The sequence below is a fragment of the Salarias fasciatus genome, chromosome 20 (assembly GCF_902148845.1).
Source record: "Salarias fasciatus chromosome 20, fSalaFa1.1, whole genome shotgun sequence".
Taxonomy (NCBI): Eukaryota; Metazoa; Chordata; class Actinopteri; order Blenniiformes; family Blenniidae; genus Salarias; species Salarias fasciatus.
The window spans coordinates 32,169,014-32,195,688 of NC_043764.1; the positions used below are offsets into that span (position 1 = coordinate 32,169,014).

The window sequence follows — 26,675 nt, forward strand, 5'->3', positions numbered from 1 at the left end:
GATCCGCCGCCGCCGCCTGAACACCAGGAAGCTGAACTTTGCCCCGGTGTGAGAGGCGGGGCAGAGGCCGGGGCTTTTTCCTGAAATCAGTCCGTACCTGGTCTCAGGTGAGGCTGTGGGATTATATCTTGGACAACGGCAGCGGGACCGTCTGGCTTCACCAGGTAAAACACGTGTGTGACGTTGTGCAGGCGCTGTTGTGTTCATGTCTGTAGCCGCTGTTTGAAACTCATGTCAGTTCTGCAGGCAGAGAAACTCAGAGATCTCACGTGGCTTTTATTGGTCCTCATGCAAAGATAACTGAACACGTTGTATCAAGACTTCAGTGAAAAAGATGTTCCTGTGGTGGAGGGAAGTCCCTTCAGGTGGTTGTGTCAGTACCAATGTCTGAGGAAGCTTCTCATTCAGCCGTTCGCTTCAGTGCTAATGCTGGTGGAAGACTGTTGTTCTTCAGAACAGGACTAAAAACCGTCCTGGGGTTTTCACAGTGTTTCCTCGGTGCAGAGTTTTCACTGCAGCATCTGGACAGAACCAGAACAGACAGTTTGGGTGAAAATCCAGAGAAAGACTTTGACATGAGGAGAGAATAAAAGCTGCGCAGATGAGATGTAACACACTGAAGTTCATGAAACCGTCTGTCATTTGTCCTCTGGACCTCACCGTTTGGTTACTTTGGTAAATCCGACTAAACTTCCTTCTCCACAACATTTGGAGTGAAAGCCAGCTGTTTCTGCAGCTGTTCTCGTTTGTGAAAAGTTTTGCGTAGACACAGCAGCATTTCAGACCATCGCCCTCTGGAGGCTCTCATTGTCCTTCTACTGAGCATGTGCAGAACAGCTGTTTACCATGAGTGCAGTGTGCAGGACCGGGACCAGGACCAGGACCAGGACCAGGACCAGGACCAGGACCAGGACCGGAGTTCACCCTCAGTCTACTGAGGATGTCGTGTTCAGAAAGTTCTCATCTGAGTGCAAAACTTTTCTTACGTGAAAAGTAGAAATGGTGTTTCAATTAGAAACATTGTCTAAATGAGGATTTAATGTAAACACGTCTCATACGCTGGAGCTCAGAACCACCAGACCCACCAGGACCATCAGAACCACCGGGACCACCGGGACCACCAAACCCACCAGGACCACCAGACCCACCAGGACCATCAGTACCACCGGGACCACCAGGACCACCAGACCCACCAGGACCATCAGAACCACCAGGACCATCAGAACCACCGGGACCATCAGACCTACCGGGACCACCAGACTCACCAGGACCACAAGGACCACCAGACCCACCAGGACCACCAGACCCACCAGGACCACCAGAACCACCGGGACCACCGGGACCACCGGGACCACCGGGACCACCAGACTCACCAGGACCACCAGACCCACCAGGACCATCAGAACCACCAGGACCATCAGAACCACCGGGACCATCAGACCCACCGGGACCACCAGACTCACCAGGACCACAAGGACCACCAGACCCACCAGGACCACCAGACCCACCAGGACCACCAGGACCATAGGAGCCATCAGGTCTTGCTGAGACATGTGAACACTCAGTCAGGAGGATGAAGAATCTTTTTAATGTCTTTTACTTGAAATGAATCAGGGTGTGTGTTCCCAGAACTCCCTGCTCTCCCGGGATGGGGCAGATGGTCGTCCTTTGATGGGTCCTCCATTTCAAAACATCTCACCGCAGGAGCCATTTTCAAAAAGCTGTGCTGCCAGTGTGTCTGAGCTCCGGTGTGCCATGGAGGAACGCTCAGCAGCTTCACTTCAAATGGTTGAAGAGCAAACGGTTCCTCAGATACGACTCATTCAGCAGGTTAAAGGAGGAGATGTTTAGATAAATACTGAGTCCTGACACACACACACACACACACACACACACACACACTGCCTCAACATGCCCAGAAGTTGGACTAAACACGTCGACACAGTCCGAGCCCATTGTGTCCATCCTTCACACTGACGCACTCACATACCTGAGACGTGATCGTCCACACACACACACACACACACACACACACACACACACACACACACACACACACACACACACACACACACACACACTTCAGCCTCTCAAACAAGTGAGAGCACGCTGGAATCAGAGGACGGGGGTGAAGTCATGCGATGTGATCTGCATGTCGTCTCAATTCACTGAAGACTCCTTCAAACACACACAAACACATCTGAACACACTGAAGGCTGGGCAGCAGTGTGTGTGTGTGTGTGTGTGTGTGTGTGTGTGTGTGTGTGTGTGTGTGTGTGTGTGTGTCGTCTGAGCCTCCGTTGCCGTGGCTCTGCTCCAGTCCCTGGTTCTGCTGGTCTCAGTGAGGAGCTGGACCGGGTTCTGGATCTCTGTCAGAGGGGCTCATGTGTTCCAGGTCTCCTGATCCGGTTTCAGCTCCGTCAGAGGAGCAGCGCTGGGGTTTGTTCTCCAGTCTTTTGTGCAGGCAGCCTTTTCAGCAGGGTGTTGGTTTTCAGGGCTTTCAGCTCCATCACAGGGGATTTAACGGCGCTGAAGCTCAGCTCCGCCCTCAGCTGAGAGTCGCTCTGGGAACCTGCTGAGCGGAGTGAGGTGACGTTCTTCAGTCTCACTGACAGAGAACAGTGGCTGCATTTACATCAGTTCCTCTTTCATTCTGAATAAAAGTTAATTCCACTCCAAAATGACCATGTAAACATCTCAAATATTTTTCAGAATTACTATAAATTTCAAATAACCGGTTGTTTACTCTCCATCAGGAGCAGAATGTCATGCTATGATGCAATATTCCAAGATGGCAGCCAGCGGTTCGCCTCGTATGGAGACGGTTTATTTAACGGCGCTTCAGGAGGAATGGATATAATGAAAGAGCAGAACAGAGAGGACATTTTAAAGCTGCAGCATCGAAGGTAATCCAGAAAGAAAGAGAGAAAAATGGCCGCCAACATGCTTTATTTACTTCCTGGAGACGTCACTACATCACGGCCGCCTCGTCCAATCAGAACGCTTCACAGCCTCCAGAGTTAAAGAGGATTTAATCCTTCATTTTTCCCAGTTAAACACAAAGATCAAGAAGAAAATTCTGGATTCATTCATTCAAAACAAACCGATTCTGAGTTAAAAACACCATGGAAGCACACTGAGTGACCATGAGAGCAACCAGCGGCTCTTTCACACAACATTTTCAAGTGACAATGGAAAACTTCAGTAGTGTTCTTGGTTTCCTGGAGAGTTGACAGTCACCGTAACAACAATCCATCTTGGTGTTCTGTCCATATGAGTGTCTGAGTTCTCCGTTAATGTTTGGTGTGTTGTTCTCTGCAGCAGCTGTGTGTGTGGGTTCTAAAGTGAATATAAAAATGTGTTTTCACTGGAATAACAAACGCTTCGTGCCCACAGGAGCTCGGCGTGTTTCTGAGAGTTTAGGAGACGTAATGAGAAGCTGTTTTTAAGTCGTCAAAAACCGATCAAACAGTGAGCAGATGGCAAACATCTCCATCATGAGAGGAGAGAGCGTCAGTCTGCAGCAGCATGCGGTGGAATCAAACGATCCCCGGTTCCATGGCCTGCTGGGCTGCCGTCGTCACGGTCGCTCACCCAGCCTTCAGGAGGGCTGGATCCCAGGCTGGGTCTGGTCTCTGGGCCGAATCAGGGCCTCACTCAGTTCCATCTGGAGACCAGAAACCAGTCTGATACCAGTGCTAATGCTAACAGACTGAGCCGCTGCCCTGCACTCTGTGGGCCGGTATAGACTCTGGTGGACTACAGGCAGACAAGGCTGGTTCCATCACCAGGTCTGGACCCTCCGCTGGCAACATGGAGACCACCAAAGGTTCTGCCTATCAAGGTTCACCTGAAGATGGTTTCCAGCTCATGGTTTCCATCAGAGAACAGCCGTTTGAACGTGATGTTTCAGTGAATCAGACTGCAGGGGGCGTCTCTCCGGTGTTCATGGACGAAAGTCCAGTGTTTAAAGTATGAGCTCCATCGACTTCCACCACACCGCCCCCACCGCACAGCCCCCACCGCACAGCTTCCACCACACCGCCCCCACCGCACAGCCCCCACCGCACAGCTTCCACCGCACAGCCCCCACCGCACAGCTTCCACCGCACAGCCCCCACCGCACAGCCCCCACCGCACAGCCTCCACCGCACAGCCCCCACCGCACAGCCTCCACCGCACAGCCCCCACCGCACAGCTTCCACTGCACAGCCCCCACCGCACAGCTTCCACCGCACAGCCCCCACCGCACAGCCTCCACCGCACAGCCCCCACCGCACAGCCTCCACCGCACAGCCCCCACCGCACAGCTTCCACTGCACAGCCCCCACCGCACAGCTTCCACCGCACAGCCTCCACCGCACAGCCCCCCCCACCGCACAGCCTCCACCGCACAGCCCCCACCGCACAGCTTCCACCGCACAGCCCCCACCGCACAGCTTCCACCGCACAGCCCCCACCGCACAGCCCCCACCGCACAGCCTCCACCGCACAGCCCCCCCCACCGCACAGCCTCCACCGCACAGCTTCCACCGCACAGCCCCCCCGCACAGCCTCCACCACACAACCCCCACCACACAGCCCCCCCCACCGCACAGCCTCCACCGCACAGCCCCCCCCCACCGCACAGCCTCCACCGCACAGCTTCCACCGCACAGCCCCCCCGCACAGCCTCCACCACACAACCTCCACCACACAGCCCCCCCCACCGCACAGCTTCCACCGCACAGCCCCCACCGCACAGCCCCCACCGCACAGCCTCCACCACACAGCCCCCCCCACCGCACAGCTTCCACCACACAGCCCCCACCGCACAGCCCCCACCGCACAGCCCCCACCACACAGCCCCCACCGCACAGCCCCCACCGCACAGCCCCCACCACACAGCCCCCACCACACAGCCCCCACCGCACAGCTTCCACCGCACAGCCCCCACCACACAGCCCCCACCGCACAGCTTCCACCACACAGCCCCCACCGCACAGCCCCCACCGCACAGCCCCCACCGCACAGCTTCCACCACACAGCCCCCACCGCACAGCCCCCACCGCACAGCCCCCACCGCACAGCCTCCACCACACAGCCCCCACCGCACAGCCTCCACCACACAACCTCCACCACACAGCCCCCCCCACCGCACAGCTTCCACCGCACAGCCCCCACCACACAGCCCCCACCGCACAGCTTCCACCGCACAGCCCCCACCGCACAGCCCCCACCGCACAGCCTCCACCACACAGCCCCCACCGCACAGCCCCCACCGCACAGCCTCCACCACACAGCCCCCACCGCACAGCCTCCACCACACAGCCCCCACCGCACAGCCTCCACCACACAACCTCCACCACACAGCCCCCCCCACCGCACAGCTTCCACCGCACAGCCCCCACCGCACAGCCCCCACCGCACAGCTTCCACCGCACAGCCCCCACCGCACAGCCCCCACCGCACAGCCTCCACCACACAGCCCCCACCGCACAGCCCCCACCGCACAGCCTCCACCACACAGCCCCCCCCACCGCACAGCTTCCACCACACAGCCCCCACTGAATGCAGCCTGCAGGTAGACGATGTGACACCGGTCCAATCCCGGCTGCTGCCGTTACGACGCCGCCCCAACAGGCCGTGCACGGCGTTATGGCGCCGCCCCAACAGGCCGTGCACGGCGTTATGGCGCCGCCCCAACAGGCCGTGCACGGCGTTATGGCGCCGCCCCAACAGGCCGTGCACGGCGTTCCCCGGCTGAGTCAGAGAGCAGCAAACCGACACCCGACCTCTGGCTGGGAGTGTGTGACGGCCATTGTTGTGACAGCTCATTTTGCGTGATCTCTCTTGTTTCCTGAGCGCCTCAGAGAAAAGGTGTGTGAGATGGACATGTAGAGACACACACACACACTCACACACACACACACACCATGAGAAGCTGAAGTCGTCACAGCGGTGGAGTGTGTTAGTGAGCAACAGTCAGACTTCAGCTACATGTGAATCAAAGTCAAGAACACACTTTTTCATCCAGGCACACACACCCACAGCCAGGACCTCACAACACACACTCCTCCACTGCTCAGTGAGTCTGAGATGAAGTTACATCTAAACACGCCGTCTGTCATGTCAAAGGCAAACAATCTGTCTTCAGTGAAACATCTGTGAATTTAGAGGAGAGTTGTGTATAAAAATGATTAAATATCAGGGATATGTTGACCACCAGGAGGCGCTACATCCACTGAGGGACTGTACGCCTTGTTCTAGTGGATGCATGGAACTCAGCATGCAGAGAGGGACTCTCAGTGTTTCCTGATCCTATTCCACTGATCTGCGTCTGTTTACATCGTTGTTTTTTAAATATTAGCATGACGTTATACTGATTCTAGATATTCCCCTCAGATGTCCACAGCAGATTCAAAGGTTTGAAGACTCGTTAAAGGAAAGAAAATATGTCAAATCAATGTAAAAAGTTCAGATTACAAACCAGTTTCATCAATATGACAATGCTTTTACACACACACACACACACACACACACACACACACACACACACACACACACACAGCAGCAGGAACATGCTGCAACCTGCAGCTCAGTCAGTCTGTCAGTCAACATCTCCCAACACGTCACACAGTCCGCCCACCACGTCTGTTTCACTGTGACGCCACACACACACACACACACACACACACACACACACACACACTGCCAGACAGCCAGTTGAGTGTCAAACAGCCGGAGAGGTGGCGGCCCTGCAGCTCCACAGCTCCTCTGGTCCTCCAGACTCGCAGGAGGAGACTTTCTGTGGAACCAGACTGGGTGCTGCTGCTCCGGCTGGGGGTGAGGACAGGAAGCAGGCCAGTGTCAGCGTCCTGTCTGTCTGTCCTGTTTGTCTTTGCCCTGTCTTGTCCCGTCCTTCTGCCTGCCGTCTCCAGAGGACCACGGGTCTGTTTGTCTCCCTCTCTTGGTCTGATCCAGCCCCTCTGTCTGTCTTCTGCTCCTCTTGTAGGACATGGGACAGCGTTGACCTGCGTCCGCAGCACGGCCTTCAGAGACGTCCGTCTTCATCAACAGCATATCTGATGGAGGATGTTTCTTTCTCGCTGGCGCCTCAGAAAACGACGTGAATCCTTCCCTCTGTGACCTGACCCTGGACATAAAACACAGCGACACCTAGAGGCCTTTGTAGAGCAGCAGTCATGCAGGCTGTGGATGCGAGGATGGCCATGTTGATGGACTCTCCCAACCCCTCGCTCCGCTCCAGGACCACCGTCACGGCCGATGAGGACTCGTTTGTGAGCAGCGCCAGCCTTCCCTGCAGCCACTTCCTGTCCGCAAACTTCATCAGCGTCGGTAAGTGACGACTCTGCGAGCGCGAACGTCCGGAGTCTGGCTCTGTGGCGAATCCAGGATGTAGGCTGGAGGTGGAGCAAGCTGGAGAACGCCTCAGCACCTTCAGAGGTGGAGTGGAGAAGTTCTTACCAGGAGGTGGATCAGCTAAAAGACTCTCTGAAGCTAAAATAAGCTTCATGTTCAGTGAGCGAAAACATATTAGAATTATTTAACTATTTGTTATTGAGTAGGAGCCTTTTCAAAGGAAGCTTGGCTGCAGCATGCAGGTCAGGGTGTTGGCCTCATGGGGTCACTGCAGGTCAGGGTGTTGGCGTTGTGGGGTCACTGCAGGTCAGGGTGTTGGCCTCATGGGGTCACTGCAGGTCAGGGTGTTGGCCTCATGGGGTCACTGCAGGTCAGGGTGTTGGCCTCATGGGGTCACTGCAGGTCAGGGTGTTGGCCTCATGGGGTCACTGCAGGTCAGGGTGTTGGCGTTGTGGGGTCACTGCAGGTCAGGGTGTTGGCCTCATGGGGTCACTGCAGGTCAGGGTGTTGGCCTCATGGGGTCACTGCAGGTCAGGGTGTTGGCGTTGTGGGGTCACTGCAGGTCAGGGTGTTGGCCTCATGGGGTCACTGCAGGTCACGGTGTTGGCGTTGTGGGGTCACTGCAGGTCAGGGTGTTGGCCTCATGGGGTCACTGCAGGTCAGGGTGTTGGCGTTGTGGGGTCACTGCAGGTCAGGGTGTTGGCCTCATGGGGTCACTGCAGGTCAGGGTGTTGGCCTCATGGGGTCACTGCAGGTCAGGGTGTTGGCGTTGTGGGGTCACTGCAGGTCAGGGTGTTGGCGTTGTGGGGTCACTGCAGGTCAGGGTGTTGGCGTTGTGGGGTCACTGCAGGTCAGGGTGTTGGCCTCATGGGGTCACTGCAGGTCAGGGTGTTGGCCTCATGGGGTCACTGCAGGTCAGGGTGTTGGCCTCATGGGGTCACTGCAGGTCAGGGTGTTGGCCTCATGGGGTCACTGCAGGTCAGGGTGTTGGCGTTGTGGGGTCACTGCAGGTCAGGGTGTTGGCCTCATGGGGTCACTGCAGGTCAGGGTGTTGGCCTCATGGGGTCACTGCAGGTCAGGGTGTTGGCGTTGTGGGGTCACTGCAGGTCAGGGTGTTGGCCTCATGGGGTCACTGCAGGTCAGGGTGTTGGCGTTGTGGGGTCACTGCAGGTCAGGGTGTTGGCCTCATGGGGTCACTGCAGGTCAGGGTGTTGGCGTTGTGGGGTCACTGCAGGTCAGGGTGTTGGCCTCATGGGGTCACTGCAGGTCAGGGTGTTGGCCTCATGGGGTCACTGCAGGTCAGGGTGTTGGCGTTGTGGGGTCACTGCAGGTCAGGGTGTTGGCGTTGTGGGGTCACTGCAGGTCAGGGTGTTGGCGTTGTGGGGTCACTGCAGGTCAGGGTGTTGGCCTCATGGGGTCACTGCAGGTCAGGGTGTTGGCCTCATGGGGTCACTGCAGGTCAGGGTGTTGGCGTTGTGGGGTCACTGCAGGTCAGGGTGTTGGCGTTGTGGGGTCACTGCAGGTCAGGGTGTTGGCCTCATGGGGTCACTGCAGGTCAGGGTGTTGGCCTCATGGGGTCACTGCAGGTCAGGGTGTTGGCGTTGTGGGGTCACTGCAGGTCAGGGTGTTGGCGTTGTGGGGTCACTGCAGGTCAGGGTGTTGGCGTTGTGGGGTCACTGCAGGTCAGGGTGTTGGCCTCATGGGGTCACTGCAGGTCAGGGTGTTGGCCTCATGGGGTCACTGCAGGTCAGGGTGTTGGCGTTGTGGGGTATCCTCCAGATTCGTCTCAGGTGAGTTTGCTCCGATCCAGCTGTGGGCTGCTTGTCAGCCAGATGTGTTAATTGTGGGAATGCAGCTCAGTCCAGCTTCCTGTTTCTCTGGCAGCAGTTAGAAGTGTGTGTTATGCTACGGTTGTGGTTTCAGTCTTCTGGAGGATCCTGTTCTTCTCTTTCTGAACATTTTTGTTGCCATGTGGCGTTTTCCACCCAGCGGCTCGATGTGAGTGAGGCCTGGTTCAGAAGCAGGACTGGCTGCAGTAGTCCTCAGACTGTCTTCACACCTCGCTTTTGGACAACAACCAGTGAACTTCTTTACATTTGTGTTTTGGCTGTTCATTCACACAAGTTTTTATTTCTTTATTCATTTTTTATGTTCTACAGTTTTGGCCCATAGTTTTTCGGTACATGTGCAAACAAGTGGATGACAATGACAATGAAGACAGACGGACAGACGGACAGACGGACAGACGGACAGAGACATTCCTTGCTGATCATTAGCAGGAAACTGCTCACTCTTTGGAATTCCCCAGCTCTTCTCCAACGTTTCCCAGACCATCACCAGTGGGCTGGAGGAGAGAGACAAAGTTATATTATAGGAAACAGCGCCAACTAGTGGTCTGTACCTACTGGAATAAATTAGAAAATGTTTCTATTTGAAGATGAAACATTTCTGAACAGAAAATGATGGTATTGCAGTCGATTGTTGGGTAAAGAGGCCCTCGATGACAGCAGGGACGCATGAGCCACTGAGTTGTGGTGAAGGGAATCTTTTCTGTGCCGAGAGTCTGGTAGAATGTGTGGTTTCACCTGAGTGTGTGTGTGACGAGGCCACAGCAGTTTGATTGTAGGTGAGACAGGTGTCCCTCAATCTACAGCCTACAGAGAGACGCTACACACTGAACTGTGTGGACTGGAGGCTGTTGGGGTGACGTAGTGTGGCCTCGGAGGCTGTTGGGGTGATGTAGTGTGGCTGTTGGGGTGACGTAGCGTGGCCTCGGAGGCTGTTGGGGTGACGTAGCGTGGCTGTTGGGGTGACGTAGCGTGGCCTCGGAGGCTGTTGGGGTGACGTAGCGTGGCTGTTGGGGTGACGTAGCGTGGCTGTTGGGGTGACGTAGCGTGGCCTCGGAGGCTGTTGGGGTGACGTAGCGTGGCCTGGGAGGCTGTTGGGGTGACGTAGCGTGGCCTCAGAGGCTATTGGGGTGACGTAGCGTGGCCTGGGAGGCTGTTGGGGTGACGTAGCGTGGCCTCAGAGGCTGTTGGGGTGACGTAGCGTGGCCTCAGAGGCTGTTGGGGTGATGTAGTGTGGCTGTTGGGGTGACGTAGCGTGGCCTCGGAGGCTGTTGGGGTGATGTAGTGTGGCTGTTGGGGTGACGTAGCGTGGCCTCGGAGGCTGTTGGGGTGACGTAGCGTGGCTGTTGGGGTGACGTAGCGTGGCCTCGGAGGCTGTTGGGGTGACGTAGCGTGGCCTGGGAGGCTGTTGGGGTGACGTAGCGTGGCCTCAGAGGCTATTGGGGTGACGTAGCATGGCCTGGGAGGCTGTTGGGGTGACGTAGCGTGGCCTCAGAGGCTGTTGGGGTGACGTAGCGTGGCCTCAGAGGCTGTTGGGGTGACGTAGCGTGGCCTGGGAGGCTGTTGGGGTGATGTAGCGTGGCCTCAGAGGCTGTTGGGGTGACGTAGCGTGGCCTGGGAGGCTGTTGGGGTGACGTAGCGTGGCCTGGGAGGCTGTTGGGGTGACGTAGCGTGGCCTGGGAGGCTGTTGGGGTGACGTAGCGTGGCCTGGGAGGCTGTTGGGGTGACGTAGCGTGGCCTCAGAGGCTGTTGGGGTGACGTAGCGTGGCCTCAGAGGCTATTGGGGTGACGTAGCGTGGCCTGGGAGGCTGTTGGGGTGACGTAGCGTGGCCTCAGAGGCTGTTGGGGTGACGTAGCGTGGCCTCAGAGGCTATTGGGGTGACGTAGCGTGGCCTGGGAGGCTGTTGGGGTGACGTAGCGTGGCCTCAGAGGCTGTTGGGGTGACGTAGCGTGGCCTCAGAGGCTATTGGGGTGACGTAGCGTGGCATGGGAGGCTGTTGGGGTGACGTAGCGTGGCCTCAGAGGCTGTTGGGGTGACGTAGCGTGGCCTGGGAGGCTGTTGGGGTGACGTAGCGTGGCCTGGGAGGCTGTTGGGGTGACGTAGCGTGGCCTCAGAGGCTGTTGGGGTGACGTAGCGTGGCCTCAGAGGCTGTTGGGGTGACGTAGCGTGGCCTCGGAGGCTGTTGGGGTGACGTAGCGTGGCTGTTGGGGTGACGTAGCGTGGCCTGGGAGGCTATTGGGGTGACGTAGCGTGGCCTGGGAGGCTATTGGGGTGACGTAGCGTGGCTGTTGGGGTGACACAGCGTGGCCTCGGAGGCTGTTGGAGTGACATAGCGTGGCCTCAGTGGCTGTTGGGGTGACGTAGCGTGGCCTCAGTGGCTGTTGGGGTGACGTAGCGTGGCTGTTGGGGTGACGTAGCGTGGCCTCAGAGGCTGTTGGGGTGACGTAGCGTGGCCTCAGTGGCTGTTGGGGTGACGTAGCGTGGCTGTTGGGGTGACGTGGCGTGGCCTCAGTGGCTGTTGGGGTGACGTAGCGTGGCCTGGGAGGCTGTTGGGGTGACGTAGCGTGGCCTGGGAGGCTGTTGGGGTGACGTAGCGTGGCCTGGGAGGCTGTTGGGGTGACGTAGCGTGGCTGTTGGGGTGACGTAGCGTGGCCTGGGAGGCTGTTGGGGTGACGTAGCGTGGCTGTTGGGGTGACGTAGCGTGGCTGTTGGGGTGACGTAGCGTGGCCTGGGAGGCTGTTGGGGTGACGTAGCGTGGCTGTTGGGGTGACGTAGCGTGGCTGTTGGGGTGACGTAGCGTGGCCTGGGAGGCTGTTGGAGCTGGTTGTCAGCGATGCTGTGTTTGCGTGTGGTCGTGAGGAGAATGCAGTAGCTGTCATTGAAGCCATGGTTCCTGCTGGTTGGTTCTCGGACTCCTGCTTTAACAGCTGCTGTCTGGAGGCTCCTTTGCGGTGGAGCTTTACCAGGCGCTTACAGTCTCCTGCCACATCGGCTCCAGGTTCATGTCGGGGTAAACAGCACAGTCGACCCCCAAAGCGATCCCGGGCGGGGGTCTCCCTGTGTGAACACCCGGGTGGAGCCACAGCTCTTGATAACACACACAGCCAGTGAAGTCTGCACTGCAGCTCCACGGGCTGCAGCATATTTTCATCAGCAGAATGCTGCTGAAATAATGAAATAATTGCAAAGGTCAAGGAGGAGCAGTCATGTCTCTGTCTCTTATTTTCTCTCCTCTGGAGCAGCTCAGATTTTTTTGTCTGCATCTCTGAAAAGGACACAGATGCCATTCAGCATCTTTACAGTCTGATGAAAACTCTGCACCAACGAGAGCGGAACAAAGTTTTACCACTGGAGACACATGAGGACATGCTGGAGGCTGCAGCCAGGAAAGCAGCAAATGCAGTAACGGCAGCAGCAGTCAATGCAGCAGTAGTAGCAGTAACAGTAACAGTAACAGTAACAGTAACAGTAACAGTAACAGTAACAGTCTGTCTCACTGCTGTCTTGCTGATTGACATTACGGACTCTCCACACTGATTACGTCTCTCGTCCTGCTGCTGCTTCAGAAGGTCTCAGAGAATCACAGAGGTGTCGTTTTTCTCGTGTTTCACTCTGAATTCTGGAAAATGACAGTTTGTTTGTGGTTATTATGGGATGTATCCAGAGTTTGAGCACATCATCAAAGAATGCGTTTAATCCCACCATGTGACTTCCTCTGATCTTCTGGCTTGGAGGACTTTCAGCACATTTTCTGCAGGTATGAGAATAAAGCTCAGCAGCCGCGATAACAGGATCAGCAGAATAAATCTGATGTGTGTGAAGGAGGGCTGCACACACACTTCCACTGGAACTGCCTCACAAACCCACACAGATTACATTACTGGAGAGCAGAGTCTCCCCTGAGTACTGCCCAAAAACAAGTTTCAGTTCTGACAGCTGCAGCTTCAGCCTTGGTTGTAGAGGCTCTGCGTTATTATTGAAGAAGAAAAGGAAAGCTGGACCTCAGGACGCTGTGGAGAAGCACAGTCTGTGAGGGGGAGTCTCCACGCAGTCTGATTGGACAGAAAACAGCCAAACTGTGATTTGAGTTTAAGTCCTGACCTTCAGACACAAACCTGCTGTGAGCAGCGGAGCAGAGGTGAAGGGTGAGGGGTCGGGATCCCAGGGGTCTCTTCTCATCCAGTTCACACTGTCACCTGCCCGGAATCGAACCCATCACCTCCTCATGATGAAGCAGGAGCCACTGCACCACTGGAGTTTAACCTGGCCATCCTCCTCTGTTCTACACTGACGACACACGCCTGGAGGGGGCGGCGTCGAGTCTCCGTTGTGTCCGTGAGAGACAGAGAACCCCAAGGTGTGTGTGTGTGTGTGTGTGTGTGTGTGTGTGTGTGTGTGTGTGTGTGTGTGTGTGTGTGTGTGTGTGTGTGTGTGTGTGTGTGTGTGTGTGTGTGTCCAATACATGGTACGGCAAGCTGAGTGACTGTAGATTGAATCTGACTGTTGGTTTAAGAGTCCAAGCGAACTGTTGATCTGCAGGATTCATGATTCTGCTCTCCACTTCACTGATCCTGATTTAATTCAGAGTCTGGATCTCCTTTCTCTCACTCCTCACTCCTCATCTCATCACTCCTTCACTATCCAAGCCTCACACTGTCCTTCTGCACTGATACCTGATACATTGTTGAATAGGAGGTTCATTTCTTCATCCATCCATCCATCCATCCATTCATTCATTCATTTGCCCCGTTGTGTGAAAGAGAGCAGGTCTGAGCTTCATCAGCTCATTTCTATGCTGAAGTCTCGTGTTTCTCTCGTCTGTATTTTGTGGGTCAGGATGGAGATGGAGAGACGACGGCTGAGTTTCCTCTGTCAGGTTTCAGTAAACATCACATCTGTCCAAACATCAGGAGAAGGTCGACCTGTGGGCCTGGAGCCGCGGTGTTCAGGTGTTCAGGTGTACCAGGTGTTCAGGTGTGCAGGTGTACCAGGTGTTCAGGTGTACCAGGTGTACCAGGTGTTCAGGTGTTCAGGTGTTCTGGTGTTCAGGTGTACCAGGTGTTCAGGTGTTCAGGTGTACCAGGTGTACCAGGTGTTCAGGTGTACCAGGTGTTCAGGTGTTCAGGTGTACCAGGTGTACCAGGTGTACCAGGTGTTCAGGTGTTCAGGTGTTCAGGTGTTCAGGTGTACCAGGTGTTCAGGTGTTCAGGTGTTCAGGTGTACCAGGTGTTCAGGTGTTCAGGTGTTCAGGTGTACCAGGTGTTCAGGTGTTCAGGTGTAGAGAGGAACGCCTCGCTGTGTCTGAGTCTTGACCTTCACATGCAGACTTCTCACAGAACCAGCAGCGTGAGGAGGGCTAACCACTTCACGCTCACTTCACTCTTCCTGCTTTCTGCCTCTTTTCTTGCATGAGTGTTTCTGCATACATCACTTTAAGGCACCCCCACCCTCCGCCCCACCCTGCCCCACCCTGCCCCACCCTCTGCCCCACCCCGCCCTGCCCCGCCCTCTGCCCCACCCTCTGCCTTGCCCCACCCTGCCCCGCCCCACCCTCTGCCCTGTCCCGCCCCGCTCCGCCCCGCCCCACCCTCTGCCCCGCCCCACCCTCTGCCCCGCCCCACCCCGCTCCGCCCCACTCTGCCCCACCCTGCCCCGCCCCGCCCCGCCCCGCCCCACTCTGCCCCACCCTGCCCCGCCCCGCCCCGCCCCGCCCCGCCCTGCCCCGCCCCGCCCCGCCCCGCCCCACCCTGCCCCGCCCCGCCCCGCCCTGCCCCGCCCCGCCCTGCCCCGCCCCGCCCTGCCCCGCCCCGCCCTGCCCCGCCCCGCCCCTAGAACACGGCTCTCTCTACACTGACTGAATGTCCGTCCGAAGCCATCAGCAGCGCCCCCCCTCTGATTCAGGGCCTGGTCGTCGGCCACATGCTGGAGCGGTGAATAATGCAGCGCCATGATGTGCATCGCACTGAGCGGGTGGAGGAGAGGTGTGGGGGGATAATGAAGATGATAGCATGAAATATTAAAGGGAGCGTTGGATGAGGCGGAGGGTGATGGGGTCTAACCTACATACACGAGACCCCGGGGAGGGTGTGTGGGAAGGTTTATATTTAACACTACAAGCATCCCAATCAGGCTGAAATGAAAACCCCAAACAGAGAGCGGAGCGACGGGGTGGAGGTTCGCCCCGGCAGAGGAGCAGAGGGCTGATCCTGGCTCCAGCGAGGCTCACGGAGCAGTGGAGCAGTGGAGCAGTGGAGAGACATGGAGCCGAGGAGGGAAATGACTGCAGGGACTCATCAGATGAAACGTCTCCCACTCTGTTCACCTGTGGATGAGTCAGTGTCTCCTCTGGACCCGCCCCTGTGGATCTGGGTCCACATGGTCCTCGTCCGTCCCGGGACTGCTGCAGAGAGACAGGTCCTGTCACTGAGGAACCGGCCTGCAGGCGGACTGAACCGCATCTCTGCAGGAAACACCTGAAGATGGAAATCCTGGTTCCCACTCAGAACCCTGGATGCTGAACTCTCTGTGAGGACGAGGGCAAAACCGTCCCTTAGGTGAAGACACGGCAGCTCCACTGGTTCCGTGCTTCAGATGGGTTCCTGCCCCAGCCAGTGAGGGCTTAAGATATGGAACATGTGCTGCTGTGTCTGAACTGATGAAATGATGAGAAATGACTCCAGCCTCCTTCAGCGCTCGTGTCTGAACCCTCTGCTGCAGGATGGAGCTGCTGCGCCTGTGAACCAGACGTCCAGATGTGATCCCATCGCCGTGCTGCTGAATCACAGCGCAGCAGAGATTCCCGTTTCAGAATGAGACAAACCGTTTGAGTGAAGCAGGAAGCTGAGTGAGGAGAACAGGAGGAACCGGCTCCAGATGACAGAGTGTGAAACCTCAGCGCCGCCGCCGCCGCGTGCAGCCGGAAATACAAACGTTGAGAAACATGTGAGCACCGGGAGAGGCGCTGCTCTCCCGCCCCCCCGCCTCCCGCTGACCTCTGGCAGGACCGGCGGCCTCCTGTCGGTTCTCAGCGGTTCCTCAGCAGAACGCTGGTCTTCCTCTGAACCCAGGATCCAGAACACGAGCTGCTCTCCGTCTCCGTGCTCTGGCAGCACAGATGAATGTGTTTTATTATAATCTGAACTTAAGAGGAGCAATGGGAGGGCAAAGCAAACAGCTCAGATGAGAATCTGCAGGTTTCTTTCCTTCATGCAATCCGGCTGAGCACACCACACATGAGCAGCAGCCCCAGATTCCCCGCTCGCTGGTAATTGCTCCATCCGAGATGCTCACTCATTACTGAGAAATGCATTTGCATGCTAATACAGGGATATTACAGGAGGGCTCTCATTTGCCCGGCATTAGCTGTATCTCTGAAGGTGTGTGATTCTGGAGCAGACCATTAGCAGCACATCCTCAGAGTCGCTTCACTGGAGAAGCTGCTGCCAGGAGTCTTTCTTTCTCCACTCCTCCACCAGCATCCCGCTCCCTCTTTCCTGCGATGAGGCCGGCGCCGGCGGTGATGGAAGCATCCAATTAGCCCGGCCTCTTCGGGGACCTCATGTGAACACCACAGTCCTGCAATCCGTCATCACTGCTTCGCTCCTCTGGCGGTCCAGATGACCTCCAGGTGCTGTTAAAAGGGAGAATCTGATCTGTAAGCTGTTTAAAGGCCTTCGGCTCTTTCCCCGAGGCACCAGAGGCTGTACCTCTCAGTACAACATAATTCAACACTTATCCTAATCAAGCATTTGACCTGCAGCGGAGAGAGTGAAGCACACCTGTGCCATTTTCAGATTGTTCGTTTAACAAGAAAACCTACAGTTAGCAAATAACGAGTCTTCAGAATGACTCTTCAGATCAGGTTAAGATAACCTGAAGACAGCAGGACGGTCAGAGGACAAATGAATTATGATGGATTTATTCTCATTCTGGCCTCACTCCTCCCTCAAGCTCTAATAGATGAGCTGATTTAAAATCTCCCTCCATGACTTCTGACCTTCGTCCAGTGTGAGAATCTGAGGAGCTCCAGTCTGAGAAGCATTTCCTGCATGTTAGAAATCCGGTGAAAAGCAGGTTTAGTGTGGAGGCCATCTGGTTTTCTGCTCGCAGCTCCGACTGAACGCCGCCTCGCTCAGCTGGTTGACTGATTCAGAGGGTTCCAGGTGTTTCAGAGGTAAAGAAGGCGGTTTAGGAGGAGCTGGTGCTGACGGGTTAAGGGACGGAGTTACTGCCTCCGTGAAGCAGCGGCCTCAGATTCCTAAAATCATCTGGCGGGCCAGACGTTATCACTTGTGGGCCAAAGTTGGCCCGCGGGCCGCCAGTTGCCGACCACTGGTTTAGTGCATTGTCCTCCGTGCTCTCCATTGAACAGCGAACACTACATGGTTTCCAGTGTTTCTGCTGTTTCCGTGGAAACGGACACTGTTTTCTTCAGGCTGTCGTTTAAACACGAGACATTTTTGAAACTGACGACGAAGCGTTTTCTCCGGAACGTCGAGGTGGAAGCGGAGCTTCACTGGTTGCTTCGTGTTTCGGTCGGTCTGGTGTGAACCAGTCTTCATCAGGATGAAGATGTGGTCGGCCGGTGTTGACGGTGAGTCTGCTCCTGAACCTGAGACCCGGGAGACGTGCAGGAGGCGGGGCCGTCTCTCAGGGTTACGCCCCCCTCCGTCTGCCTGTGCTCTCTGCTAATAGCGGCGTGGGACTCTCTCGCTTCCTCCCTGTGATGTATTAGCAGGATATTGTTGGTTTGATAAAGCCGGGAGCCGGAGGACTTCGGTCCACTGGGGATCGATGGAGCCGGCAGCTGGAAGCTTCGCTGAATGATGGCGTGGGGAGGTTTTATCAAGCCTCTCACCCAACCTTCCCCTCCTTCCCCCATATTGTCTCTCATTCAAGCGCTCAGCCGCCACGTCTATTTTCAACACACGTTTAGGTTCCTCGCATCAATGCTGGCATTTGCAGAGCGGCAGCTACTTCCTTGTCGTTGAGAAAAGGTCTGAAGCAAACCGGGTGAGCAGAGAGAAAATAGAAAGAGCTGGAGGCATCCAGCCTGCGAGAGTCTCCCCAGAAGGTCAGGAGGCAGTGGCATTAACAGCAGAGGTCAAAGGGCAAAGGTCAGAGATCCGAGAGGACCCAGCGAAGTGCAGAGCGACGCTGAGGTCAAAGGTGAAACGAGGAGGAAGTCCACCACAACGCTCCCGTGTTTCACCTGGTGTTGAGTCTGTGGTCTCCGTCAGCAGACAGACAAGTCCGGAACGGAGGACCAAGAACCCAGAGGGACACCGAGACCCTGAGAACCCGCAGAGAGCAGGAGCTCTGTGGACAGCCGGGCGAAATCAAGTGACTGACGAGCTTCAGTCAGGGCATCAATCCCATGATGCTTTGGAGCACGGCCTCGTTGGCTCTCGTTGTCTTTGATCAGACTGATGTTTGGAGTTCAGGGACGAGATTTTCATAAAACCCGATTCACAAAGAAACATCCAATAATACTTCTATACTGCCTCGAACATGTGCAAGGTCGCTTACATTCAGATCGTCATGGCAACAGAGAGAGAGAGAGAGAGAGAGAGAGAGAGAGAGAGAGAGACAGGGGAGAGAGAGGGAGAGAGAGACAGGGGAGAGAGAGAGAGAGACAGGGGAGAGAGAGAGAGAGAGAGAGAGACAGGGGGAGAGAGAGGGAGAGAGAGACCGAGGGAGAGAGGGAGGGAGGGAGAGAGGGAGAGAGAGAGGGCAGACAGACAGACAGAGGTGTAATTGCACTAAAACACTTCAGAGGTGAAGAGGAGTGGTGAGGAAGAAGAGAAAATGCAGTAAAAAGGAAAACGAGGTTAGCAGCATCACGGCCGAGAGACCTCCACAGGAAAAGACATATAGGAGAGAGAGCGGGAGAGAGAGAGAGAGAGAGAGAGGGAGAGAGAGAGAGAGAGAGAGAGAGAGAGAGTGGTTGAGAGAGAAAGTAGCAGAGAGAGAGGTGGAAAGAGTGGTAGAGAGAGTAGTAGAAAGAGAGGTGGAGAGAGAGAGAGAGAGAAGTGGAGAGGGGGGAGAGGGAGAGAGAGAGCGTTAGAGAGAGAGACTAGTAGAGAGAGGTGGAAAGAGAGAGAGAAGTGGAGAGAGAGGTGGAGAGAGGCGGGAGAGGGAGAGAGAGTGTTAGAGAGAGAGAGAGAGAGGTAAAGCTAGATGTAGAGAGAGAGGAGAGAGAGTGTGTGTTGGAGAGAGAGTGTAGTAGAGAGAGGTGTAGCGCTCTGCTCCGCTCTGCTCAGCATCAGTATCAGTAGCTGTAGCGAGCGGCGCGGCGGCGGCGGCGGCGGCGGCATGGAGCTGATGGAGCCTCAGAGATTCAGTACGTACTCCTTTACTCTGTTTCCTCTGCTGCTGCTTCTCTCTCTCTCTCTCTCTCTCTCCGGACTGTTTTGTGACTGAGCTCTAGACTTTGCCTCTCTGGTCTTCTGGGACGGGGAAGTTGCGATGTGTTGTAGCGATGGGTGAGGTGGGGGACGGACTCAGTCCCCTGGTCGCTGTCTGTCATGGAAGTTTCCCACCTGGTCCTGTCTCCTGAGGCTTCTGTGCTCGCCGACGTTCACATCCATCCATTACACCGGTCAGGCTGCTCAGATCTGCTGCCGGAGGGACAGTGGAGGGAGCTGAAGATGCTTTTCTCCATTCAGTTAGAAAGACGGATTCCTCCTTCCTTTAAACGAACTCAGGGACGACCTGCTTTCTGTCCGCGGCTGCAGGAGGCTTCGCTCAGTTCAGCTGTTTGACCTGCGCTGTCGGAGAGGCTGGTTCAGACCCCGTCCAGCTGACCACGGTCTTTTAGGTTCGTCGTGACGACATTCGTTCAAACTATCAGGAAACTGTGAAAAACCCTGAAAAGTCCAGCTGATAACCGGACAGTCTGTGGTGCGAGGCTGGACTCCGTCAGACTCCAGTCTGTTTCGGAATCCAGCAGATTCTCAATGCTGCGTCCAACCGCAGTACGAACACACACCACCGAGGGAGCAGGTGTGTGTTCTGATCCGCTGAGGGAGCAGCTATTCTGAGGACGTTGATGAACAGTCTGATGAACAGTCTGATGAACAGTGTGATGAACAGTGTGATGAACAGTGTGATGAACAGTGTGATGAACAGTCTGATGAACAGTGTGATGAACAGTCTGATGAACAGTGTGATGAACAGTCTGATGAACAGTGTGATGAACAGTCTGATGAACAGTCTGATGAACAGTGTAATGAACAGTCTGATGAACAGTGTGATGAACAGTCTGATGAACAGTGTGATGAACAGTCTGATGAACAGTCTGATGAACAGTGTAATGAACAGTCTGATGAACAGTGTGATGAACAGTGTGATGAACAGTCTGATGAACAGTCTGATGAACAGTGTAATGAACAGTCTGATGAACAGTGTGATGAACAGTGTGATGAACAGTCTGATGAACAGTCTGATGAACAGTGTGATGAACAGTCTGATGAACAGTGTGATGAACAGTCTGATGAACAGTGTGGCGTACAGTGTGAGTACAGTGTGACCACAGCAGTGTGTGAAGCAGCGCCCTGCGGCCGTCCAGACGTTTCCTCAGCTGACTCCTCGTGTCTTTCATGATGGGAGTTCTGCTGCGTCGGACCTTCTGAGGTGTTCCTCTCGTCCCTCACTCTGCTGATGTTGATATTTCCCTTCATCTGCCCCATTCTGACCGCTTTGCTCCGATACGTTCCGATCAGTTTGAGAGCTGCTCCGCCCCATCGTATCACTCGTATCACCTTCAGCTCGGGTGAGTTCCTGCTGCGTTCCAGCTGATCGATCTGTGGAGAACCCTTGCTAAACTCTAAAGCCTGCTGAGATGTGCTGGGTGAGGCTGAGGCTTGAGCTGATGGAAAACACACACCTTCAGGTGTGTGTCTGTCTTATGGAAATGTTCTGCCACACGTTTGCACTGCAGCTTCGTGCTGATCGGACGCCGTTTAGGCATCGCAGAGCTTTCCCTTCGCTTTCAGCTCACTACCGGATGATAATGGAAGCACACACACACTCTGCAGCTGAGAGCAGTAGTTCATGTACGGTGTGTGAACGGAGAAAGCCCTGGTGCCGGCGTATTGATCCAGGATCCAGTGGTTCTCCAGCAGCAGTCAAAGAGACGCTCACTCACTGAATAAACGGCATATTGTCAGAGTCGCCCCTGAGTTCTCAGCCTTCACCCCAAACCTCTCCATCTGGTTCCAAACTACAGATCCACACACACAGGAGCCGGCGCTGGAGCGAGGCCATGTTTAATTCATCTTCATTCATATTCACTGTGAGCTGCATTTGAAAAACAAATGTTTTGCCACAGAGACCTTTGAGAAACAGTTGAGTGCGATCGCAGTACATTTAATCCCGTTTGATTAGCATTAATCTGATCCGCTGAGTCCGAGGTCCAGCCCTGTTCAGCATGTGTTTAAAGGTCAGATCACAGAGCAGGAGACGGAATCCGCAGAGCTCTGCAGCTCCGCCGCCGCAGAGGCCAAAACACACCGCCTTTACTGAGACTGCGCACAGGGAGGACGGGATGAGACAGGACACCAGGACTGAGGAGGGACCAGGGCTCTTCTCCAGGATGAGACAAGAATACATGAGGAACTGAAGACAGGAAGTGGACATGAAGCACATGGAGGCCACAGGCTGTTTTGGGTGTGGAGACACGGAGCGCTGTCTTCACTGTTCAGGTCCAATCAGGACATTTTTAACTGAGAGGAGACACTGTGTCTCTGCGGAGGTGCTGATGAGGTCCTGCTGTCTCCTCCTGGATGCCACCTGGCTCTGTCCCACAGGTGGACCAGACTGAAGCTGTGTGAGAGGCTGATGGGAACAGTGAAGGCCAGCTGCTGAAGAGGAGGAGTGCTGCGGTGACATGGGGACTGAATGAAGAATACTGAGCAGAGACAGAACGGTAACGGCTGTCCAAACGAGTGTTAGAGACGCCCCGCTGCATGTCCAGGACTGGAGCAGTGGACCACCTGAAGACCAGATCTGGGAGAAACACTCAGCAGAAAGAAAGAAACTAAAAAACCTGGACTCAGGAGAACGACAGAGGAGTTGTACTCAAGTGGTGAATTGCTAAATCTGCACTTTTAAATGCAGACTGTGCAGCAAAGTTTACATTTACATTTATTACATGAGCTATCTGCAACGTTGGACCAAAACCTCCTGTGACGCTGTTTCCTCTCTGGACTTCACAGATGAAAGAAAGAGCCTAAAATAATGCCGACCCCTCGCTCATTATGGAGGCACTGAGACAGGCTGCTTTTATCAGCTCTGTTCTGGTCGTGGTTCTTCGTCCTGCATGTTCAGGCCCAACAGAGGATGTGCTCCCATCAACTTTCTCTTTATACCTGCTGAAAACATCCAAAGCTTCACTTGTCACATCCTGGTGGAGCAGCTGTTGTTCAGGATCTGCTGTCCTGAAGAAGTCACAGTGCTGAAGAGGAACCGAGACTTCAGAGTTTTCTCCAGGAAAACTGATCTGCGCAGTGAGGCTTATGCAGCTGGAAGCCGAGTGAAGTGGATGAGTGAAGAGCAGAGGAGCCGGAAGACTTCAGCACCACACTGACTGGACAGCTCCCAGGTCTGCTCTGCTCCTCCTCTTCCTCCTCCTGCTCCTGGTGTGACGGTGCCGACGGTTGTTGCTAACGTGAGCGGTGTTATGGTCCCTCACACACAGCGGTTGATCCGTTGTGGATCCGTCACTCTGTAGCTGTGGATTAGTCTCCAGTCGGGCGCTGCACTGAGCCCTCCATCCTGATTCGCTCTCTTTTCATCTGTTTACACTCTGTTCAAACAGTGAAATGTGATTCCAAACCCAAATGAAAACAGCTTTGTGTCGGCGTGGAGAATCAGTGGCGCCTCTCCTCCACCTCCTGCTCGCTCCACATTTCTCCTGGGTCCGGCTCGTCTCGGTTGGCAGCGGAGCGTCTTCCCACCGCCAGCTTTCCAAAGACTCCGGGGACCACTTGGTAAACAGAGACGGAGGGAGGAGGAGGAGCTCCACCGCAGCCTCCACCTGCAGCGTTTAGGCTTCGGAGAACCTGAATGAGAAATAAACTCTGCTGATGGCAGATGAAGACAGAAGGTGGAGGAAAGCTGTGATGGATGGAGACCAACAGAGAACAGCTAAAGGCCTCGAGGGAGGCTGTGTGTGTGTGTGTGTGTGTGTGTGTTTTGAGGTTAATCTGGGGGAAACAATCGAAGAATGAGGAAGCCTCAGACAGAGACCCTCCGCCTCTTCCTCCACCCTGCAGACTGTTAGAGAGCTATATGGACCTCTGTATTGCCTTTGACACACACACACACACACACACACACACACACACACACACACACACACACACACACACACACACACACACGATAAAAACAATATGTGCAGTAATAAAGTAATAAGGTAGGAGCATAATAAAGTAATAAAGCACAGGGGTGTGGGCTGTTTGAGCAGGGATGCTGGGATGGAGGCCGCCACTCAGGGAAAGATGGAGCTGCAGCTGATCAGAGCAGACAGAGAGGAAGATACTCTGAGCTTCCTTCTCCACCCTCTGTTGGCCTTCCTCTCAGCAGCAGTGCAGGTCATGAACCACAAGGTGTAGGACTTAGTAAAGCAGCTGGTGGAGCAGCTGATGGAGCAGCTGATAAAGCAGCTGATGGAGCAGCTGGTGGAGCAGCTGATGGAGCAGCTGATAAAGCAGCCGATGGAGCAGCTGGTGGAGCAGCTGGTGGAGCAGCTGATAAAGCAGCCGATGGAGCAGCTGGTGGAGCAGCTGGTGGAGCAGCTGATGGAGCAGCTGATGGAGCAGCTGATAAAGCAGCTGATGGAGCAGCAGGTGGAGCAGCAGGTGGAACAGCTGGTGGAGCAGCTGGTGGAGCAGCTGATGGAGCAGCTGATGGAGCAGCTGATAAAGCAGCAGGTGGAGCAGCAGGTGGAACAGCTGATAAAGCAGCTGGTGGAGCAGCTGATGGAGCAGCTGGTGGAGCAGCTGATGGAGCAGCTGATGGAGCAGCTGATGGAGCAGCTGGTGGAGCAGCTGATGGAGCAGCTGATGGAGCAGCTGATGGAGCAGCTGGTGGAGCAGCTGGTGGAGCAGCTGATGGAGCAGCTGATAAAGCAGCTGATGGAGCAGCTGGTGGAGCAGCTGATAAAGCAGCTGGTGGAGCAGCTGATGGAGCAGCTGGTGGAGCAGCTGATAAAGCAGCTGGTGGAGCAGCTGGTGGAGCAGCTGATGGAGCAGCTGATGGAGCAGCTGGTGGAGCAGCTGGTGGAGCAGCTGATGGAGCAGCTGATAAAGCAGCTGATGGAGCAGCTGGTGGAGCAGCTGATAAAGCAGCTGGTGGAGCAGCTGATGGAGCAGCTGGTGGAGCAGCTGGTGGAGCAGCTGATGGAGCAGCTGGTGGAGCAGCTGATAAAGCAGCTGGTGGAGCAGCTGGTGGAGCAGCTGGTGGAGCAGCTGATGGAGCAGCTGATGGAGCAGCTGATGGAGCAGCTGGTTCAGAGGGTCTGGATGGAGCTCTGATGGAAGTGGAGCTTCAGCTCCTGGAGGAGTTTGGTCTCTCTCAGGGTTTGAAGGAAGACGAGTCTCTGCTGAGATGTTCTTCTTCTAAATGCAGTTTGTGGGTGTGGGTGTGGGTGTGGGTGTGGGTGTGGGTGTGGGTGCCCCCCCCCCCCCCCCCCCCCCCCCCCCCCCCACCTCAGACACAGGGCGGCAGCGCCCAGCAGATGCTCCGCCCGACACTCGGAGCAGCGGGATGTTAATGATGTGGAAAAGTACATTCTCCTGTTGGGCTCCACCAGAGTCGTCTTATGTAACCCCGAGCCGCCGCTGAACGCTCTGCTCAGAACACCGAGGATCTCATCTGACACCGTTTTTTTCCTGACAAACATCCGGGGAGAGGAAATGGGGAAGACGGCGAGGCAGCCATTTGTTTGGTCCTCCGGAGGGTCGATGCTCACATGTGAGCGACATGCTGGGGATTCTCACGCTAGCGCCAGAGCTGAGAGCAGAGGCCGGCGGAGCCGCGTCCCAGACCCGCCCAGCTCCTCCAGCCACGGGGAAGGAAACCCAGTCTGAAGCTCCCATTACTCCCTCCTGTCATCTGATTCCACTCTGTTATTCTGAGGTCATCACCTGAGTGAGCATCCCTTCCTTTTCTTACAGGATCTCAGTAAATCTCTGAATCAGACCTTGATTGTAGAACTTTTGTCGTCGACACGCTGTGGTTCTGAAGTGAGTCGATCCCACAGTGACTGAAGGTCCTGCTGACGTCAGCAGCTGAGAGAGCGTGAGGCTGATCTGCAGGCCCAAACGTGGCGCTCAAGCTTCTAATGACTGTTAAAAGGACCTGAAACTGAACGATGGAGAAAACAAACCACTGGAATCTGTTGTGCTGTGAAGAGACTCGCTTCAGCAGCGAGTCTCCGTTTGTCTGCTGAAGGTTGACTGAAGTGTTCCTGCTGCAGCGGAGCCTCTGAGCGGGAAGGTTCCACCACAACACCACAACGTTCCTACGTTTTCCTTCCTGTCTTTACACAGCAATAACTTTAAGACGGTGCAGTTTTCATGTTGGTCCACTGGTTGGCGCTGTTGTTTGTGTCGGTAATAAAACCATGGAGAACAATGCTGGACTGGATTTCCAAGAAGAGGCTCTGAGCGCTATTTTCATGTGAAAGAACTCTTAAAATCCAACATAAATCTTGTGTTTTCACCTGAACCCTTTGCTGTGTCAAAGTACCCTGAGCTGGAGGGTTGCAGGTACAACTCCCCTGCTGTCTACATGTCAAAGTGTTCTTGAGCAAAACAAAGTGCTGTCAGTACGTGGCTGTGGACAGCAGACCTGTCTTCTTTCCCAACTTCGCTTCCTTCTTTTCTAAAATCCCAAAATGAAATGAAATGGACGACTTACCAAACACATCGGAACATTTCAGCAAATAAATCTGATCTGGCGAGAAAAACACAATCTGGGAGATGATCTGCGAGCAACAGGGAATCCAGAAGACACACACACACACACACACACACACACACACACACACACACACACACACACACACACACACACACACACACACACACACTGGGAGGAGACAACAGCACACCCGGAGTTGCTGTTTGGAGGAGAGCGGTGGTTTCTTCATGTTTCTGTCTCTCAGACAGATTGCCTCCACCCTCGTCTCTTCCTTTAATATCCACCAGGAAGGGAAATAATGAGTCCCTGTGCTCCAGGCTCCGATGACGGAGACGTTCACAGCAAACACACCAGGTTTGCTTTCATCCACGAGACAGCGGACAATACGTGCGAGTTTTGGCTCAACGCCATCAAATGCTTTGGCGTCATGTGAGTTTTGTGCTGGAGTGAGTGTGTGTGAGCACGAGAGAACAAAGACGGGATCCAATCACACACTCCAGCATCAGAACAACCTGTGGAGAGCCAGCATCCGCAGC

General features: G+C 55.2%; 1 protein-coding gene across 2 annotated transcripts in view; it reads left to right on the forward strand.

Annotated features, from left to right (window-relative positions):
- Positions 1–26,675, forward strand: part of plch2a (phospholipase C, eta 2a) — a 106,125-nt gene continuing 79,450 nt past the window's right edge. For both annotated transcript variants that reach the window (XM_030119807.1, XM_030119808.1), the window contains exons 1-2: positions 1–164; positions 6,995–7,338. In XM_030119807.1, the coding sequence (XP_029975667.1) occupies positions 7,185–7,338 (154 nt within the window). In that variant the 5' untranslated portion in view covers positions 1–164; positions 6,995–7,184. The remainder of the gene's footprint in view (positions 165–6,994; positions 7,339–26,675) is intronic.